Source organism: Puma concolor, chromosome A3 (assembly GCF_028749965.1).
Source record: "Puma concolor isolate L17-30 chromosome A3, mPumCon1.1.hap2, whole genome shotgun sequence".
Classification (NCBI taxonomy): Eukaryota; Metazoa; Chordata; class Mammalia; order Carnivora; family Felidae; genus Puma; species Puma concolor.
Genome location: NC_141669.1, coordinates 90,264,831 through 90,285,305, shown reverse-complemented (window position 1 = coordinate 90,285,305; position 20,475 = coordinate 90,264,831). Strand labels below are relative to the sequence as shown.

The 20,475-nt window shown below is 40.5% G+C and overlaps 2 protein-coding genes across 7 annotated transcripts in view; one reads left to right on the top strand and one right to left on the bottom strand.

The window, feature by feature from the left end:
• Positions 1 to 7,932: 7,932 nt before the first annotated feature.
• On the bottom strand, positions 7,933 to 12,420 carry SOWAHC (sosondowah ankyrin repeat domain family member C). Its single transcript, XM_025932578.2, has one exon. It carries the CDS (start codon positions 12,232 to 12,234, stop codon positions 10,591 to 10,593), a length of 1,644 nt encoding a protein of 547 aa, XP_025788363.1. The 5' UTR covers positions 12,235 to 12,420; the 3' UTR covers positions 7,933 to 10,590.
• SEPTIN10 (septin 10) overlaps positions 11,521 to 20,475 on the top strand; it is a 67,626-nt gene continuing 58,671 nt past the window's right edge. For 2 of the 6 annotated variants that reach the window (XM_086701499.1, XM_086701505.1), the window contains exon 1: positions 11,522 to 11,543. Coding sequence is in view for 1 of the 6 variants with exons in the window: in XM_086701500.1 (XP_086557626.1) it covers positions 13,038 to 13,064 (27 nt within the window). In the remaining 5 variants the exon portion in view is untranslated. Of the gene's footprint in view, positions 11,544 to 12,600; positions 13,065 to 13,723; positions 13,874 to 20,475 lie in introns of those variants that run through there. The other 4 variants (XM_086701501.1, XM_086701498.1, XM_086701504.1 and 1 more) reach the window with 4 other exon arrangements.

Genomic DNA, 20,475 nt, shown 5'->3' with positions numbered 1-20,475 from the left:
AAAACCCTTGTAAGTCCAAAGCCAGGGATAGCATGGTCAGATGTTCATTTGCAAATCTCCCTTTGGAAAGGGTGCCTTGGACTGGCAGAGGAGCTGGAACAAGTCCCTGAATGAAACTTCCTGCGATACCCAAACTGTAACAAGTCCTATTGTCGTCCCAGAAGCCTTGTAGTTAAGGTGTCCACGGTGAGAGTCCGAATATTAGCTTTTGGGAGGGCACCTGGGTCGCTGTCAGTTGAGCATGGGACTCTTGTTCTCAGCTCAGGTCTTGATCTCAGAGTTGTGAGTTCAAGCCCCACACTGGGCTCCCCACTGAGTGTGAAGCTACTTTTTAAAACAATAGCTTTTTTTCACTCCTTCAATATCTGTATTAGGTATAATCCAATAAAAACTGAATAAATTATTTTATTTATTTTTTAATGTTTTTATTTATTTCTGAAACAGAGAGAGACAGAGCATGAGTGGGGAAGGGGTAGAGAGAGAGTGAGACACAGAATCCGAAGCAGACTCCAGGCTCTGAGCTGGCAGCACAAAGCCTGATGCCGCGCTCAAACTCACAAACCATGAGATCATGACCTGAGCCAAAGTCGGTCACTCAACCAACTGAGCCACCCAGGTGCTCCCTGAATAAATTATTTTAAACCAAGGAGAGATTCCAGTCTGAATTAAAGAAAAGTCAAATATCTTAAAGTATAGAAGGAACCATTAAGTTGGAGTTATTCTGGGGAATGTAAATAGGAAAAATGAATACTTTTTGCCCTATCTGCTTCTATCTTGTCATTTGTTGAAATCCATGAGCACACATCACATTTTTTTTTATATAAAAATCATTAATAAATTAAAGCAAGGCATTTTTTTAAAAATTTTCATTTAAATTTAAGGTAGCTAACAAGTAATGTAGTATTGGTTTCAGGAGTAGAATTTAATGATTCATCACTTACGTATAACACCCAGGTCTCATCCCAACCAGTGCCCTCATTAATGCCCATCACCCATGTAGCCCACCCCTACCTACCCCTCTCCATCAACCCTCAGTTTAATTTCTATCATTCAGAGTCTCATGTTTGCTTCCCTCTCTTTCTCTTTTTTCCTTCCGGTATGTTCATCTGTTTTGTTTATTAAATTCCACATATGAGTGGAATCGTATTAAATAATATGATATTTGTCTTTCTCTGACTGACTTGTTTCATTTAGCATAAATACACTCTAGCTTCATCCACATTGTTGCAAATGGCAAAATTTTATTCTTTTTGATGACTGAGTAATATTCTATTGTATATATATGTGTATACACACACATCTTCTATATCTACATCTTCTTTAAAAAAATTTTTTTAATCTTTACTTATTTTTGAGAGAGAGACAGAGTGTGAGCAGGGGAGGAGCAGAGAGAGAGGCAGACACAGAATCTGAAGCAGGCTCCAGGCCCTGAGCTGTCAGCACAGAGCCCGACATGGGGCTTGAACTCATGAACCATGAGATCATGACCTGAGCCAAAGTCGGATGCTCAACTGACTGAGCCACCCAGGCACCCCGTATATCTACATCTTCTTTATCTATTCATTAGTCGGTGGACATTTGAGTGCTTTGCATATTTTGGCTATTGTTAATGCTGCTATAGACATCAAGATGCATGTACCTCTCTGAATCCATATTTTTGTATCCTTTGGGTAAATACTTAGCAGTGCTATTTCTGGGTTGTAGGGTAGTTCTATTTTTAAGTTTTTGAGGACTCTCCATACTGTACCAGTTTGCATTCCCACCAGCAGAGCAAAAGGGTTCCCTTCTCTGCATCCTCGCTAATATCTGTCATTGCCTGAGTTGTTCATTTTAGCCTTCTGACAGGTGTGAAGTGATATATTCTTGTGGTTTTATTTGTATTTCCCTGATGATGAGTGATGTTGAGCATCTTTTCATGTGTCTGTTAGCCATCTGGATGTCTTCTTTGGAAAAATGCCTATTCATGTCTTCTGCCCATTTCTTTACTGGATTATTTGTTTTTTGGGTATTGATTTTGATAAGTTCCTTAAAGATTTTGGGTACTAACCCTTTATCAGGTATGTCATTTGTAAATATCTTCTCCTATTCTGTAGGCTTTCTCTTAATATTGTCAAATGTCTCCATGGTTGTGCAGAAGCTTTTTATCTTGATGAAGTCCTAATAGTTCATTTTTGCTTTTATTTCCCTTGCCTCCAAAAACGTGTCTACTAAGAAGTTGTTCCAGCTGAGGTCAAAGAGGTTGCTGCCTGTGTTCTCTTCTAGAATTTTGATGGTTTCCTGTCTCACATTTAGGTGTTTCATCCATTTTAAATTTATTTTTTTGTATGGTGTATCAAAGTGGTCCAATTTCATTCTTCTGCATGTTGCTGTCCAGTTTTCCCAACACCATTTGTTGAAGAGACTGTTTTTTTTTCCATTGGATATTCTTTCCTAAAGCAAGACATTTTTATTCATTTGAAGTATATATGTAGTTAATTGGGTATCAAAGTTTTAGGAAGTGTTTTTTTTGGTTTCAAGTTTTTATTTAAATTCTAGTCAGAATTTAACTAGAATTTAACTAGGTCACAGCAACTTCTTACTTGACATGTCTCTGGAGGCAAGGAAAATAAAAGCAAAAATGAAGTATTGGGACCTCATCAAGAGAAAAACAACAACAACAACAAAACTTCTGCACGGCGAAGGAAACAATCAACAAAACTAAAAGGCAACCGACGGAATGAGAGAAGATATTTGCAAATGTCATCACATAAAGGGTTAGTATACAAAATCTTTAAAGAACTTATCAAACTGAATACCCAAAAAACAAATAATCCGGTGAAGAAATGGACAGAAGACATGAAAAGGCATTTTTCCAAGGAAGACATCCTCAACATCACTCATCATCAGGGAAATGTAAATCAAAACCACAATAATATATCACTTCACACCTGTCAGAATGGCTAAAATTAACATCTGAGGAAACAACAGATATTGGCAAGGATGCAGAAAAAGAAGGCTTTTGCACTGTTGGTGGGAATGCAAACTGGTGCAGCCACTCTGGAAAACAGTATGGAGGTTCCTCAGAAACTTAAAAGTAGAACTACCCTATGACCCAGTTATTGCACAACTAGGTATTTATCCAAAGGATACATATGGGAGTGCTGTTTCGAAGGAGAACATGTACCCCGATGTTTATAGCATTGCTATAAACAATAGGCAAATTATGGAAAGAGCCCAAATGTCCATTGATTGATGAATGGATAAAGAAGTTTAGATATACACAATGGAATACTACGTGGTGATGAAAAAGAATAAAATCTTGTCATTTGCAACAACGTGGATGGAACTAGAATGTATTATGCTAAGCGAAATAAGTCAGAGAAAGACAGATATCATATGGTTTCACTCATATGCGGAATTTGAGAAACACAACAGATGAACATAGCGGAAGGGAAGAAAAAATAAGATAAAAACAGAGAGGGAAGCAAACAATAAGAGACTTAAATACAGAGAATAAACTGAGGGTTGCTGTAGGGGAGGTGGGTAGGGGATGGGCTAAATGGGTGTTGGGCATTAAAGAGGGCACTGGTTGGGATGAGCACTGAGTGTAATGTTTAAGAGATGAATCACTAGGTTCTACTCCTGAAGCCAAGACTACACTGTATGTTAACTAAGTTAATTTCAATAAAAATGAAAGTTAACATACAGTGTAATAGTTTCAGGAGTGGAATTTATTGATTCATCACTTACATAAAACACCCAGTGCTTATCACAAGTACCCTCCTTAATATCCATCACTCATTTAGCCCATCCCCTGCCCACTTACCCCTCTAGTAACTCTCAGTTTGTTCTCTATGGATAGGAGTTTCTTATTGTTTGCCTCCCACTTTCTCTGTCTCTCTCTCTCTTTTCTTTTTTGAAAAACGATTCATTTTTAAGAGCAGTTTGCAAACCAGGTGCATCCTTAAAGATTCTCTTCTTTAAAACATTCAACTGTCACCCTTTTCAATACAGCAAAGGCAAGTTTCTGCCTATTCCAAAATGGGTTATCAAAGTTCAGATTTATTGGTTAAATTTATGTCAAGGAAAATGGATGATGTATTGTTGGTTTTCTTCCAGGTTGATCATTAATCTTAAGATTGTGTATAAGTGGCCCAAATCCTTTCATTAAAGTTTAGTGCTCAGACAAGGTGGGAGGAGAGACTAGGAAGAGGGGAGGGGAGGCTGACCAAAGAAATATAACCACACCCTATACTTTTAGGAACTCCACCATTCTGAGCTAAGAAAATGTTCTTTCCCAACCCAAATGAATTTTATCCTAGGTGAGACAGAAAAATCTAAACACCTAAAAATCTAGTTTTAATCTTATTCCTGTGTAGTAATATTAGGGTGTTAATGTCAGTATTTGTCTCAATCATCAGTGCGTGGTTGTGATTTTTGTTTGGTCTTTTACACAGGGACTATGAATTTTCTACATCATTTCTACATCACTAGGTGGTAGCCTTGTGAACTTATGGCCAGTTGACTATAACTTCTGTTCCCTGAGAAGTAGTATAGTCTGTTGCTTACCACAAACCCTAGGCCCAGGTCTACTACCAACTAGCTTTGTGAACTTGGACAAATAGCCAGTTTCTGCCCTTCAGTTCCTCATCAGTGAAATGGGGAGACTGGAACCGAATGGGGAGGGAGATGGGAGAATTAAACAGCTTACATTTTTCTTAAGTTTATTTATTTATTTTGAGAGAGAGATTGAGAGAGAGAGAGAGGGAGACATGCACAAGCAGGAGAGGGACAGAGAGAGGACGAAAGAGAGAATCCCCAGGAGGCTCCACACTGCCAGTGCGGACCCCCACATGGGGCTCCAACTCACGAACTGTGAGATCATGATCATGACCTAAGCCGAAATCAAAAGTCAGCCACTTAACCGAGTGAGCGAGCCATCCAGTCGCCCCAGCAGCTTACTTTTTATAAAGTGCTTAAAACCTTGCCTGGCATGCACTGGAAGTATTAACGGTTTTCATACAGCCAAAGAGAACCCTTAGCTGGGTTTGGAATCTCCTCAGTGCAAACTCAGCATGCAACCATAGGATTGAACTGCTGACCAAAACCAAATCATCACCTCTTGAATGCATACTTGTTATGGACTCAATGTTTGTGTCCTCCCCAAATTCGTATGTTGAAACCTAATCCCCAATGTGATGGTATTAGGAGGTAAGGCCTTTGGGAGATGATTAGGTCATAAAGATAGATCCCTCATGAATGGAATTAATGCTCCTGTAAAAGAAACCCCAGAGAGCTCCCTTGCTCTTTTGTTATGTGAGGGCACATGGAATAGACTACTGTCTATGACCAGGAAACAAGTTCTCACCAGACATGGAATCTGCCAGTGCCTTGGTCTTGAACTTCCCAGCCTCCATAACTGTGAAAAATAAATGTCTGTTATAAACCACCCAATCTATGGTATTCTGTTATAGCAACCTGCATGGACTAAAACAAAACTCAAAGATCATGTTTATTAATATTGGAAACTTCTGGACAGATCTCAGGAATACTCAATTATATTTATAGAAATTAAATCCAAAGCTTCTGAGAGACCTGTAAGAGTATTCTAACAGGTACTTCCAGGTTCTTTCATTAGAGCACCATAAATTTGGGCTAAAAAATTATATAGTGCTACTTTGCTGGATAACTTACTTCATTCAAAGTCAGGCCAGTTTTGGCTAAACCCTTGGTCAGAATAGATATGGCCTAGAGCAAGGTTTATCAAGACAGAATCAGGCACAAGGATGCCTTAAATCTATTTTAACTTCTCAGGTGCTCATGTAACCTCTGATCAATTATTTCCAAGGGCTATGTTCTACCTCCTAAGACAGGCCACATCATGTTTAAAGTGACTATTAGAAATTTCTCTAAGCTAAACTAAATTTCATCTCTATTCTTTTGCTTTTTGGGGTTTCACAAAGTAGTCATTTGTATACATGATAATACTTAGAATATTTAAAGCCAGTTAAAGTAGATTCTCCTAGGGATTATGTACTTGGATCAACTTGTAAGGTAAAACTTTCTTATAATGAAATTTACTCATGAAAATCTTCTAAGTTGATCACAAAGTAAAATCCTATTAAAGCCTATTTTACCTCCTGGGTTGGAATACTGTTCTTTTGGCTGGTCTGCAAATGAAGTAGTTGACTAGTATTTAGGAGCTAGATCCTATGAAAAATACTTACTTTTATTCATTTGGCAGAAGGGCATATCTCTGAACTTACCCATATGATGCGACATTATGAAATATTTCTTTAGCGTTTTCTATTTTTAAAAAAACCCACTTATCGGGGCGCCTGGGTGGCGCAGTCGGTTGAGCGTCCGACTTCAGCCAGGTCACGATCTCGCGGTCCGTGAGTTCGAGCCCCGCGTCAGGCTCTGGGCTGATGGCTCAGAGCCTGTAGCCTGTTTCCGATTCTGTGTCTCCCTCTCTCTCTGCCCCTCCCCCGTTCATGCTCTGTCTCTCTCTGTCCCAAAAATAAATAAACGTTGAAAAAAAATTAAAAAAAAAAACCCACTTATCATCTTCAATATACTAGGTATTGTGCAAGAGTTGGAACTTGTTTCATATTCCTCACCAATAAATGTGGAAAAATAGACACCTTTTTAACTGAATGGGGAAGCCTCTCCTGAGATGAAAATGAGATTTAAAGAGAAGATTAAGGAGAAAAAAGTATAACATGAGGGGCGCCAGGGTGGCTCAGTCAGTTGGCCGTCCGGCTTCTGCTCGGGTCATGGTCTTGCGGTTCGTGGTCTCGGGCCCCACGTTGGGCTCTGTGCTGACACCTCAGAGCCTGGAGCCTGCTTCAGATTTTGTGTCTCCCTCTTGCTCTGCCCCTCCCCTGCTTGTGCTCTGTCTCTCTCTGTCTCTTAAAGATAAATAAACATTAAAAAAAATTTTTTTAAGTATAACATGAAAGTGATACTCTACAGAGGAAAATAATTGAAAAAGATGCAAACAACTCTATTGCTGAATCTTGAAAAATGAGTTCACAAACTGTCATCTTCCTGCTTAACTTCTAACGTTATTTCACGAAAATCTGGCTAATCACTGAAGGAACAATGCTTTGCAGAAAATTCCCAGAGTATTTATTTTTAGGAATAAATTCTAAGAAACTCCAAATAATTGCCTTCCTTTAGCAAAATTAAAAAAAAAAAGTTTTTCACCAGGATTAATTACAGAGATCTTCAAGTGGACTATTCAATGAATCCTTTTAAGATGCCTATTTCTAAGGAAAGAAGTCATTCTAGAAACAGAAACTAGACTTCAGTTCTTCAGTGGCACTGAAAAATATTTTATAAGTTGTCATAAAGCAAGAGCAACAACAAAAATCTCCAAAACCAATCATAATGGATCTTCCCAAGTGAGCCATGGCTGACAATTACATCAAGGTTTCTGATGCATCCCTTTGCCATCAGAACAGAGGTGAATTTCGTTAAAATGAAGATCAAAGTATTTCCTTGGTGAGGAAATGGGCTCATTAATGTCCAAAGATTAATGGATACTGAAGAAAATTGAAAAAGGTATTCCCGTATCTTTCCTAAGATCTGGTCTGGATAGGAAGGGCTCATAGTTAGCTGGTGTGTGCATGAACTACAGCGTTGTTTTTTTTTTTTAAGGTAGTGGTAAAAGTACTACCTTCTGTCCAAGTGGATTCCTCTATCATTGAAGACAAACTACAATAGTTTTGCCAAAATTAGGCAATTGGAAGTGCAGAAAATATAATGTGGAACAGCACTGAATCTCAAAATCTTACTAAGTGCTATTTACTTCGTGACCCTGAACAGTCATCGGCTTTCATTCCCTTTTCAATTTTAAGGGACAGGAAAGGGATCAAATAAATGTGAACTTCAAAAAGCATTGTATGAACTATAAAGGACTACAAAGATTTAGACAATTCAGAGAAAAAGTCTAGCGTGAACCTTTTATTTTGACAAAACAAATTTTTACAAATTATACACTCTAAACTCCCAAAGTTTCACTCATTTAAAATATAAGAGATGAGGCATCCTGGACCCCAAGATTTCAGGCATGAATAAAATAGTACCAGATTTTCAATTTATATAAGCTAGTTGCATTTTACATACCATAAAAGTGAAGAGAATTGTGACAAGCATTCACTAGTTTCAAATGTACCTATAAGACACGTGGGCAACTTGGGTTTTTTAACCACACAGCTTCATATTAACAAATATCTAAATAATTGACATATATATTTCCATTAATGGCAGACACAACTCCACAAAATCAAATTATATGAATAATTTGCTTTTAATAATCTCAACTTGGAAACTGAAAAATTAGAGGAATGTATAGTTAAGTAGCTGAAAATGATATACTTATGGCACACAAGCACATCATGACAAGGAATGCTAGAAGTTCTTCCTCTCAGGAATGAATTTGAAAATTTAAAGTATATTTTATTGAAAAGCTAATATCCTTAGTGTGAAAATCAGGTTAAATGAAGTGTTGACTCAATCTCTAAAGACCCAGTAAATTATAGATTTTGTGCAATTAGTTAGTAACATACACATTTCAAGATTAATACTGATTTCAATAGAACATTTAGATGGTTCTGAAGTATCTACTTTTTATAGTTGACTTTAACTACACATGTCAATGAAATGTAAGATTCCTCAGTGGGAAGTTATAAAGCTTGTCAGGCACTAGCTACAGGTAATATGTATAGGATTCAGAACAAATGGCACTTTTCACCTTCAAAGAGCCCCCTTTTAACTTATACAAAATTAGACTGTTTTTACCCACATGTATGCATAAAAGTGCTTATCAAATGTACACAGTCCATTTCCATAATCCTAAAACAAAACAGGCACACAAATGGATAATAGTTTATATGTTTTATGTGAATATTTTTGATACACCTTTAAACAAATTCAATTGCTATCTAGAGAGGTGTAACAAACTTGGTACAAATTTCTTTGACTTGGGAAAGTAAAGATCTAAGAACTCTCTAAACTCTGCAATTCAGTGTGATTCATATACTGGTTCACTCACTCTGCAAGCTGTTAACTCACTCCTTAATCTCTAGAGGCTGCAGGTACTTATGTTTCAGCAATTATGAGACCAAAAAGACTAAGGGAGAAGGACTTGTTAGAATTAGTCTCCCACAAAATAGTTTTGAATCTAGTTACAAATTGATTTAATATGCTTGTGAGTTAAATTTTATAATAATTATAAAGACATTTACTCTAACAAATTTGAATGAAATGTAATTAAGGACTACACCCTTAATTTTAATGAAAGGCATTTTTCATTTACATACAAAGGAATTCAATAGCCAGCAGCATTTAAATAAAGATATAATTCCATCTCTTCTCTTTTCCCTTTTATAAAGTGCTATTTTTAACTGGGTAGATTTACTATCCAGCTTTTCAGTAACTTCACTGTATGTCTCTAATAGATTCAAGGAAACACTGAAAAATTGAAAGTCTTTAGTATTAGAAATATTTGCAAACATTGTACAAAGCACAGACTATGAATGTATTTTATTAATAAAATAAAAAGTGTACCTTATGTGAGAATCATTAAGTTGATTTAATAATTACTTCACAGAAGCATAAGCTGACTAGCATTTATGCCAATTTTTGCTAGTCCTCTAAACCAGAAACAGCTTCTGTAGGCAATTCAACTCTAAGCACCACCAAATAGGGTCATGTCAAATAGAACAAATGATCCCCAGAATAAAAACTCTAACAAATTTAGACTGTTAGACTAGCAAAACAAATTACTGAGAATCAGAACCAGAAGCAACATTTTACTTAAAAGTACCATAGGTCATCAAGTGTTTTCTTTAAATAAAATTTTGTGTAGTTATTAATAATGTACCTTAACACTAAGTGCAGTGGTCTTAGAGACAGTTAAAAGAAAACCAGAGTACAGATTAACTTAAAAGTGAATGCTGCCTATTTCTTTAGTTCAGTAAAGTTGAAATTGCTATTTAAAAAATAGCTGAGCACTACCTAATACAAACAGGATACCATTTTTACTCATTATTCTCTAAATAGCTTTTTGTATTTCAACTTTGACCTGACCTTCAGTAGTATCTCTACTGTATCTACTCTAAAGCCAAATGTAATTAGTAAAAAACAAAAAACAAAAAGCAGGGCAGTATGTAGTTTTGTTCACACTTAAAATTTCATTACAATTTGCATTTCTTGTCACTCTTGGAAGAGTAACCACTTTTAAAAACAGAAACATAAAAGCGCAACATTCCTTACTTTGCATGGCATCCAGTAATGGTAAAATCAAAGGATCCCTTAATCATCAATTCTGTACACCCAATTTAAATACATTTCCAGTCCTCAGAAACAGGGACTCCAGGGCAGAGGGGTGGCATATGGAAAAGAGGCCTAGGGCAAGGTTTGATGAAATCACTTGGAAATTTACTTCACCCAGAATGCTAGGTTATGGTAATTCCTCCCACCCATTCCAACTTCCCAAGTCAGAATGCAGAATTTAACCTCTTATCTGGTCTTACTTTCTTGCCTCCTCCTAGTATTCTATTCCTGAAAACAAATAAACCTAGAATTTTCTAAAAGAAATTATTTTTACCCAAATACATTGGACTTCGGTCTCAATTTGAATGAAGATGAGTGGCTTTTAAGAGCCCGGTCCTCCTCTTCCTCCTCTCCTTCCTCCAGTAGCTGCTCTGGGTCTCTGAAAGAGGGTGTAGTGTGGATGATCTGGGTTCGGAAGCGGATTTTGTTGAGTCTGGGTTTTATTCGTCCACTAGAGCTGCCGGGGGCCTTGCGACCTGGATCCTTTGCTTTGCCTCCAGCCCATCCCTCAGTTAAGTGGTGGTGGTGGTGATGGTGATGGTGATGGTGATGATCCCCTCCATCCTCTAAGACATGTGAGAGTTTGTAGGTGATGAGGTGTGAAGGGAGCACCTTTGAAAGCCTCCATCGCCCACCCCCGCTGCCAGTGGCACTCTCTCCATCATCCTCATCCAGGGCTCCCACCAGGTTCTTGATCTCCTCAGCGATGCTCTGACTCAGGTATTGAGAGGCCTTTTTCCCACTGTAGTCCCTAATGTCCACGTCTGCGTCGTAAGCCCCCACCAGCAACTTCACCACCTCCACGTGCCCGTGCATGGCAGCTAAGTGCAGGGCAGTGTAACCTCCGCTCGTCCTGGCGTTAATGTTCACTGGCAGCTGGTGTTTGTTAGCGAAATTGACCAGCATGGCAAGGAGCTCCTGTCTGCCATGCTTGGCGGCCCAGTGCAGGCAGGTGAAGCCAGTTATAAAGTCCCTCTTGGCCAGCAGGCCGGGCTCACAGGTGAGCAACCCTTCCAGGCTATCCCACTTGCCGTCAGAGGCTGAGAGCATCCAGGCGTGTTCCAGAGGGTCCAGCGTCACGGAGCCCCCACCGCTGCTCTCCTCCTCTGCCGACGACGAAGCGACGGATGCGCTGTCTGAGTCGCCCCCGCCTTTGCCGCGTCCTCCCCCAGAGGAGGTCCCCGCGCTGCTGCCCCCAGGACAGACGCTCCTCTTCAGCTGCGGTGAGCTGCCCATCACAAGGTCCCTAAGGTTCTGGCGCGTAGATTTTGGGGTGGTGACGCCGCCGCCGGGGGAGCTGCCCGCGTCCGTCTCCTCGCAGCCATGGGTTGGGGGCTCTAGGTCCTCGCTGGGCCCGGGGTCCGGTCCCCGGGGGGAAGGCTGGACCTCGCGCTGAGAGCTTTTCCTCCGGGCCCCGCCGCTCAGCGGCGGCCCGCTCAGGCTGTCGCCAGTCAGGCTTGGCGGCCCAAGCGCGGCAGCCGGTGTCTCCCCAAGGCTCTGCTCGCAGTCTGGACCCGAGGACGCCTCGGGAGACGCCACCTCTGGGCATAAGCCGCCTTCCTGGGTCTCGACCCGGCCGTCGGGCGTCCTTGGGGCGCCGCTACTGGACTCTGGCTCTACGGTCACCGAGATGCTGGGCAGGTCACGCGAGGGCGCGGCTTCTGACTGGGGGGGTCCCTCGCAGAACCTCTTTTTAAGGTGCACGTACTTAGAGCCGTCAGCAGGGTCGGTGCGCACCGTGGCCACGGCATTGACCAGTTCCTTGAAGAGAGCGCGGGCGCGGGCGCGCTGCTCCGGCTCGCCGCCCAGAGCACCTCTGAAGTGCTGCACCAGCTCGGCGTGCCGGGCCCGGCCCCCGCGCTCCGCGAGGAAACGCAGCACGGCCTCTGGGCTGAGCTCCACGGGCCCCTCCATCCGTGGCCGCCCTGCTCCTCTCGCGGCGGGTGGCTCAACCCGGCCCCATCGCGGCCCGCTTGAAAACACTGGCTTCTGAGGGACGTAGAGTCCAACCGCCTGGCTCCAGTGGATTCTTGCCAGAGCGTCCTCGGCAGGAGACGCCGCCACCGCCTCACTGGGGCCGCGCCCCTGGGGAACACCCCCCCGACAGCCCCGCCCCTACGGCTTCACCCCGCCCCCCCAAGACCGCCCACTTCCGGTCCCCGCGCTGGCCGCTAGCGCGGCTTCAGGCCGGCCGTCGGCGGGCACGCCCCCCCGCCCCATGGCCCGCCCACTTCCGGCCTTAGCGCGGGCCGGCAATCACTGCACCCACCCGCCGCCTGCTGGCTGAGTTTTTTTCCGCGCGTCTTTCTCCTAAGGTCTTGAATCTCTTCCAGTCACTCTCCCTCCGCTTGGGTTTGTAGTCTTCTGAGGCGTCGAGGGGATACTCTTGAGAGAGGCTCCCTTCGCGCACGCGCGCAACTATTTGGCGCGGTTAATGTCGCGCGTCCTGCCTGGCGGGGCCTTAGCCCTCTGGCTTTCTGCCCTCGCGTCACTGAGGCTACTAGACTTGGCCCCTCCCCTTTCCCCGGACACCCCTACCCCCCTCTCCCGCGGAGGCTGGCCTCGCCCGTTACACCGCCTCCGGTCCGCGCCCCGCGCGTTCAACTCTTCCCGGCGCCCCTTTGCACCCTTCGCGGTCGGGACGCTACGCTCGGGGGCCCGGGCTGAAACCCCACTTCGCTGAGACCCCAGCCTCCGCTCAGCTCCCGCTCGGGACCATGACCTCTGAGGTGGCGCGGCATCTGGTGAGTCCCTGTCGACTCCTCACGACCCCTCCGCTGCCAAGCGCTGCCCCCTCCACCCTGGGCCCGACTCCCCGGGCCGCCGCCCCGCCTTTCCCAGGGTCCCAGCGTATCTTCCTCAGTCCGGAGCTTGGGGCCCCTTAACACAGTCAGGCCCCGTCCAGTCGTGGCCGGGATTGTGAGCCGCGCCGCTCCTCAGCTCCCATTGCCCTCTCGGCCGGTCATCCCCGGGCTCCCGAGGCCGGATGGTCCGACCCTTCTGGGAGAAGGGATTCTCTCTTAGCGCGGGAGGCAGGGAGCGGGGCTGTTCCCGCTGCCAGAAGCGGAGGCACAGGGCGGACTCCCCAGCCTCCCGACCCCACGTTGCTGGAGTGGCTGGGAGTTTTTTGCACGGCTTCTCTGTCTAGCCAAAAGTTAAATCTGAAACAGCGATTGTGGATCCATCATTTTTGTAACGGTTTTGGAGGCACAGATTAATGCAATAGTAGTGTAATATTTTACATTTGTATACTCTTCCCTTACTCTTTACGATTTGAGCCTTTTTTGTTTGTTTTTGTTTTTTTGCTTTGGCACCCTTGAACCTTAAAATGATGTATGTGACTAATTTGTTCAATGTTTTATACTTTTTTTAAATTTTTTTTTTTTTTTTTTTTTTACTTTAGAGGGAGAGAGAGCAGGGGAGAGGAGCAGAGGGAGAGAGAATCTTACCCAGACACCCTGCTCAGCTCTGGCCCGAGGCAGAACTGGATCCCAGGACCCTGGAATCATGACCAGAGAGGAAGAGTGGCATGCTCAACCACTGAGCCACCCAGGCACCCACAATATTTTATACTTTTAAAATCACTTATATATTTACGTCACTTGATATAGTAAGCCAGTGGTTCCCAAAGTGTGGTCACAATTATTTTTGTAACAATACCAAGCTGTTATTTGCCTTTTTCACACTCTTGCTGTTATGAGTGTAAAACGAGTTTTCCAGAGGCTACATGATGTGGAATGACCTCACCATTCTGAGGGCTAATGTGTGTACTTTTGTTTAGAGGTGCCTGGGTGGCTCAGTCTCTGGGACTCTTGGTTTCATCTCAGGTCATGGTCTCATGGTTGCCTGCCCCCCCCCCCCCCCACCCCCCTTCCGTGTTGGGCTCTGCACTGACAGCATGGACCCTGCTTCGGATTCTGTCTTTCTCTTCCCTCCCCTGCTTGCTGTCTTTGTTTCTCTCTCAAAATAAATAAACAAAAAAATAAGAAATTTCTGTTTTAATTAATAACACTGTAAATATTAATGGTTGTAAGCCAGGTAAGCAAAAGCTCTATGTGGGCCTGAGACCAAAAAGTTTGGGAATTACTGGTCTAAGCTCTTAAATTAGATTGTAGAAACAGAGTTCAGATTGTAGCCTGAGAGATTAGGTGATGTGTGGAAAGTTACACAGCCAGTTTCTTTGATAGATCCTGGACAAGGATTTTTCTCACTGATTCAGCCCAGGTCTCTGGACACTTTTGTCACATGTTTAGAGAAATATCAGTTTTTCTGTCTGAACTGCATTACAGTTGCTTTGTGTGCATGTGTGGGTGAGGAAAATATTTTATAAACTCATTCACAGTCATCTTCAGAATTAAACTTGAGCTGAAGAGATCACTTCATTTAATTGGTGTTGGATTGCTTGTCAACTGCTGTACTTATTTTGCAATAGTAAGTGTACTTTTATTTTCTAATTAAACTTTTTATTTTGAAGTAATTGAAGATTCAGGTGCAGTCTTGCAGTTAAGAGATAATGAGATCCTCTGTACCATTTATCCAGTTTTTTTTTATTTTTTTAAATTTTTTTTTTTTTCAACGTTTATTTATTTTTGGGACAGAGAGAGACAGAGCATGAACGGGGGAGGAGCAGAGAGAGAGGGAGACACAGAATCAGAAACAGGCTCCAGGCTCTGAGCCATCAGCCCAGAGCCCGATGCGGGGCTCGAACTCACGGACCGCGAGATCGTGACCTGGCTGAAGTCGGACGCTTAACCGACTGCGCCACCCAGGCGCCCCTATCCAGTTTTTTTTTAATAATAACATCTTGTAAAACCATAGTACAAGACCACAACCAGGACGTTGCCATTGATACTGTGAAGGCAAATTTCCATCATCACAGCATCCCACAAGTTTCCCTTTTATACCACATCCACTTCATTTCTACCTCACTTCCTCCTTAACCCGTGACAACCACTAATCTGTTTTTTATTTCTATAATTTTCTCATTTCAAGACTGTTATATAATGGACTCACATAGTATATAACCTTTTGGAATTGGCTTTTTTTTCATGGAGCAAAATTCTCTGGAACTTTCATCCAGGTTGTTGGATGTGTCATTGAGTTGCTCCTTTTAATTGCTGAGTAGTATTCCATGGTATGGATATACCACCTTTGTTTGAAGGACATCTGGTAGTTCCATTGTTGGGCTACTATGAAGGAGGTTTCTATAAACATTCCAGTATAGTAATATAAAATGTCACCTAATGAAAACATAAGTCTTCAGTGGATGGAACTGGAGGGTATTATGCTAAGTGAAGTAAGTAAGGCAGAGAAAGACAGATACCATATGTTTTCACTAATGTGGATCCTGAGAAACTTAACAGAAGACCATGAGGGAGGGGAAGGGGAAGGGGAAAAAAAAGTTAGGAGGGAGGGAGGGAGGCAAACCATAAGAGACTCTTAAATATTGAGAACAAGCTGAGGGCTGAGTGGGGAAAGTAGGGGATGGGCATTGAGGAGGGCACCTGTTGGGATGAGCACTGGGTGTTGTATGGAAACCAATTTGACAATAAATTATATTTAGTATATATATAAAAAAAAGAAAACATAAGTCTTCAATCCTCTGGGATAAATTGCCAGGAGTATAGTTGCTGGGTCACATGGCAGTTGCATGTTTAGTTTTAATGAGAAACTGCTAAACTGTTTCCCAGAGTTTCTGTACTGTTTTCCATTCCCACCAGAGATGTTATGAGGGATCAATCCACATCCTCATCAGCATTTAGTGTTCCTATTTTTTATTTAGACATTCTGATAGGTATATATGTATGTATGTATCACAGGTATGTGGTTTTAATTTGCATTTCCCTAGTGGCTAATGATATTAGCATCTTTTCATGGGCTTATTTGTCATCTGCATATTCTCAAGTGAAATGTCTCTTCATTTCTTCAGCCCATTTTTGAATTGGATTTTGTTTACGTTGATTTTAGAGTTTTCTTTTTAAATATGTTCTGGATGCTAGTCCTTTCTTGATACATAGTTTGCAAATGTTTTCTCAGTCTGTTGTGTTGTTGTTGTTGTTGTTGTTGTTTCATCCTCTTAACAGAGTCTTTTGCAGAGCAAAAATTTTCAATTTCGATTAAATCTATTTTATGTTTTTCCTCCTATGGATTATACTTTTGGTGTCAAGTCTAAGAGCTCATTGCCTAACCCTAGATCTCAAACGTTTTCTTATTTTTCTCCTAAAAGTTTTGTGGTTTGTGTTTTACATTTAAGCCCATGACCCATTTTGAGTTAATTTTTGTATAAGGTATAAGACTTAGATCAGGTGTAATTTTTTGGCCTATGGATGCTCCAATACCGTTTATTGAAAATGTTGTCTATCCTCTATTGAATTGCTTTTGCCTTTTGCCAAAAAACCATTTAAACATACCTGTGTGGATCTATTTCTGGGTTCCCTATTAGCACTAGTACATAGTCTTGATTCTTGTAGCTATGTAAGTTTTGAAATAGAGTAGTCTTATTCCTCTCACTTTATTCTTATTTTTTCAGAAATTATTTTGGCTATTCTAGTTACTGTGCCTTTCATTATAAGTTTTAGAATAGTCTTGTCTATATCTACAGAGAATTTTGGTAGGATTTTGATAGGAATTGTATTAAATCTGTATATCAATTTAGGGAGAATTGAAGTCTCTACTATGTTGAATCTTCCAATTTATAGACATGGTATCTCTTCCAATTTCTTTATATTTTCTTTCATTTCTTTCATCAGCATTATGTAGTTTTCAGCATACAAGTCTTGTATGTTTTACTAGATTTAAACCCATTTCATTTTTTAAGCAATTGTAAATTGTATTGCATTTTTAATTTTATTGTCCACATATTCAGTGTTAACATGTGGAAATACAGTTGATTTTTGTATGTTTATCTTGTGTCCTTTGACCTTACTGAATTCATTTATTCTAGGAACTGGGATTCCTCCTAGATTCCTTGGGATTTTCTTCATAGAAAATCTTGTCATTTACACATAGAGACAGTTTTATTTCTTTCTTTCTAGTCTGTTTGCCTCTTGCTGCCTTATTTATGCTGGTTAGGACTTGTAACATTATTTGAATAAGAGTGGTGAGAACAGACATCCTTGCTTTGTTTGTGATGGGGGGAAAACATTCAGTCTTTTATCACAGATGTAGATTTTTTTTGTAGATGTTCTGTCAAATTCACGAGGGATTTTGGTCTGTAGGTTTTTGTATTGTCTTTATTTAGTTTGGTATCAGGGTAATAATAGTTTCATAAAATTAATTGGGAAGTGTTCCCTCCTTTTTCTGGAAGAGACTGTATGTATAGTATTGGTGTTAATTCTTCCTTAAATGTTTGATAGACTTCTTTAGTGAAACCATATGAGTGTGGAGATTTCTTTTTTATAGTTTTAAAATTACAGATTTAATTTCCTTAGTTGTTATGTGGCTATTAATATTATTTCATATTGGGTGAGTTGTGGTAGCGGGTGGTTTTGTGATCCATTCCTTCTAAGTTGTTATTTTTATGTGTATGAAGTTGTTAATAATATTCCCTTATATTGATGTCTTTGGGGCCTGTAATAATATTCCCTGTTCCATTATTTTTTTTTTTTTAATTTTAATGTTTTATTTGTGTGAGAGAGAAATGATGTGGGTGGAGGGGAGGGGCAGAGAGAAGGGGGTGGGGTGGGGACAGGATCTGAAGCTGGCTCTGCACTGTCAGCAGAGAGCCTGGATGCTGGGCCTGAACTCAGAGTGTGAGGTCTTGACCTGAGCCAAGTCAGACACTTAACCACCCGAGCCACCCAGGCATCCCTCCCTGTTCCGTTCCTAATAGGGTTATATTGTGTCTTCTGCCTTTCTTGGTTAGTCTTGTTAGAAGTTTGTCAATTTCATTCATCTTTTCAAAGAACCTGCTTTGTTTCATTGATTTTTCTCTGTTGTTTTTCTATTTTATTTATTTATTCATTTATTTTAAAGTTTATTTTGAGAGAGAGAGAGAGGGAGCAGGAGCAGGGGAGGGCAGAGAGAGAGAGGGAGACAGAGGATCTGAAGCAGGCTTTGTGCCTGATGCAGGGCTTGATATCACAAACCGTTAGATCATAACCTGAGTGGAAGTCTGATGCTTAACTGAGCCACCCAGGTGCCCTTGTTTTTCTGTTTTAAATATAACTGATTTATGATCTTTATTTCCTTTCATTTGCTTGTTTTCGGTTTATTTTGCTCTTTTTCTAAGTTTTTACGGCAGACCTCAGATCATTGATTTGAGACTTCCTCATTTCTAATATATGGACTTGATGGTGTGAACTTTCCTCACAGCATGGCTTTAGCTGTGTCCCACAAATTTGGGTATGTTTTATTTTCATTTTCATTCTACCTTTATTATTTAAAGAGTTATAATTAAATCTCGCTTGATACTCAGGTTTCCAGGTTTTTTTTTGTTTTGTTTTTTTAAGAGAAGAGGACATCAAGACTCTGAAAGTTTTGTATTTTGCTGATGGAATCATAGCTGGTGATGGTGAGATCTGCTCTTGGCATATTGTTTCTGCCAGTCTCCAGGATGCCCCTTATTAGTAATTGCATAAGTTTTATTTCAAAAGATCTTGACTATATAGTTATATATTGCTGACTGCGATAATAGATCTTGAAATAACATTAACTACCTTTTCCTTTCTCCTGAGAAAAGCACCTTTAAATTCCCACTTATCAAAACTTTTAAATGGTATCCATATTTTTTCAGTTCTTATCTGTATTTGTCATTTCCTCTTTCAGCTGCAATGCTTCAGAACTCTTATGTTTCTTTTTTAGTTATCTTTCAGTGAGGATGTTTGTATCTTAGAGGCTTCCCTCATTTTATTTTCCATTTCAAAGTTGTGATTCTTAATTCTTTACTTTCATGTCTTGGAATTAATGACCACCTCAGTGCTTTGATGTATTTTCATTTCATCATCTGGAGAGACTTCTTTCCTACTGATCCATATCCTATAATCATTATGGGATAATGAAAGACCAAGTTCCTTTCTCACCTTCTCTAAAACTTTTCCAGAGAATTCTAATCCTTGACAATCTGTCATACTACTCGTTTGCCACTTAGTCACATGCTACCTTGTAATACTTCCTAACTTATGTTTGTATTGTTACTTAACTTTTTGCATCAATTAAATTGTAATGAGCCTTGCATTTTCCCCCTCTATTAAATGATCTGTCTTCAGGAAGAGAGCCTGTAATATTCTTTGTATCCTTCATAGCCATGATTTTATATTGTTGAGGACAGATGTTGATTATATTTTATATGGAAAATAAGTTCACCTTGAATCATTTTATTCTTGTTCAATGTTAAATGCTTAAATTATGAATTCTTGTAGGTAGCCAGGAGCTATTTCTTAGTCTACATTTATGCTTTCGTGAAGCTCCACCTTCATCCAGGCTGGACACAGATAGTGTCATACCTTTTAGGTATTTCCAGACTGATTTTGATCCTAACATAGTCCCAGACTATACCTATTTGTACTGGTATGTATGTATGCATTTCAGTGTGTGGAAGAGGAGGAAGAAGAAGGGTGCTTTTAAAATTTTATATTTTACTACAAATAGATTTTCTCTCTTTAGGAATATGTATCAGACCTCATTTTTAACCATATTAAATATAGCTTTCTCTGCTTAAGATTTTAAGTATTCCTAATACAAAATACCTGATTCTAAAAGCTCTTTTACTGGGAACTTTAATTTTTACAATTTCTTGTCATTTATTGGAAGGAAATTTGATTTAGATGATGCTGTATTTTAAAAATTTACTTAACACCTTGTAAGATATGTATCTACTACTGGTTTGAAGATCAGGGAAGTAGGAATCACATTTATAGTTTCAATAACATAAATAAAAGATTAAAAACTCTCATTTTAAATACCTTTAAAATAAATATTATGATGTAGTAGACTGGGATATAGCATTTAGATTTTGTTAGTATTACCTTTAGTAAATATGCATGTTATTCTCTAATATTCTTCCCATTTTTGAAAATTTGTCTTTGGCAGTTACACTTATTTGAAATTAACTGCTCTTTTTTGCATTTCTTAGCAAGTATAGAGATTTTTCTTTTTTTTAAAGTTTTTTTTTATTTTGAGAAAGGGGGGGCATGCGTGGGTGAGGGGCAGAGATAG

Bases quoted from the DNA above. Each gene is read 5' to 3' on its own strand.
- SOWAHC (XM_025932578.2), bottom strand. From the start codon at position 12,234: ATGGAGGGGCCCGTGGAGCTCAGCCCAGAGGCCGTGCTGCGTTTCCTC.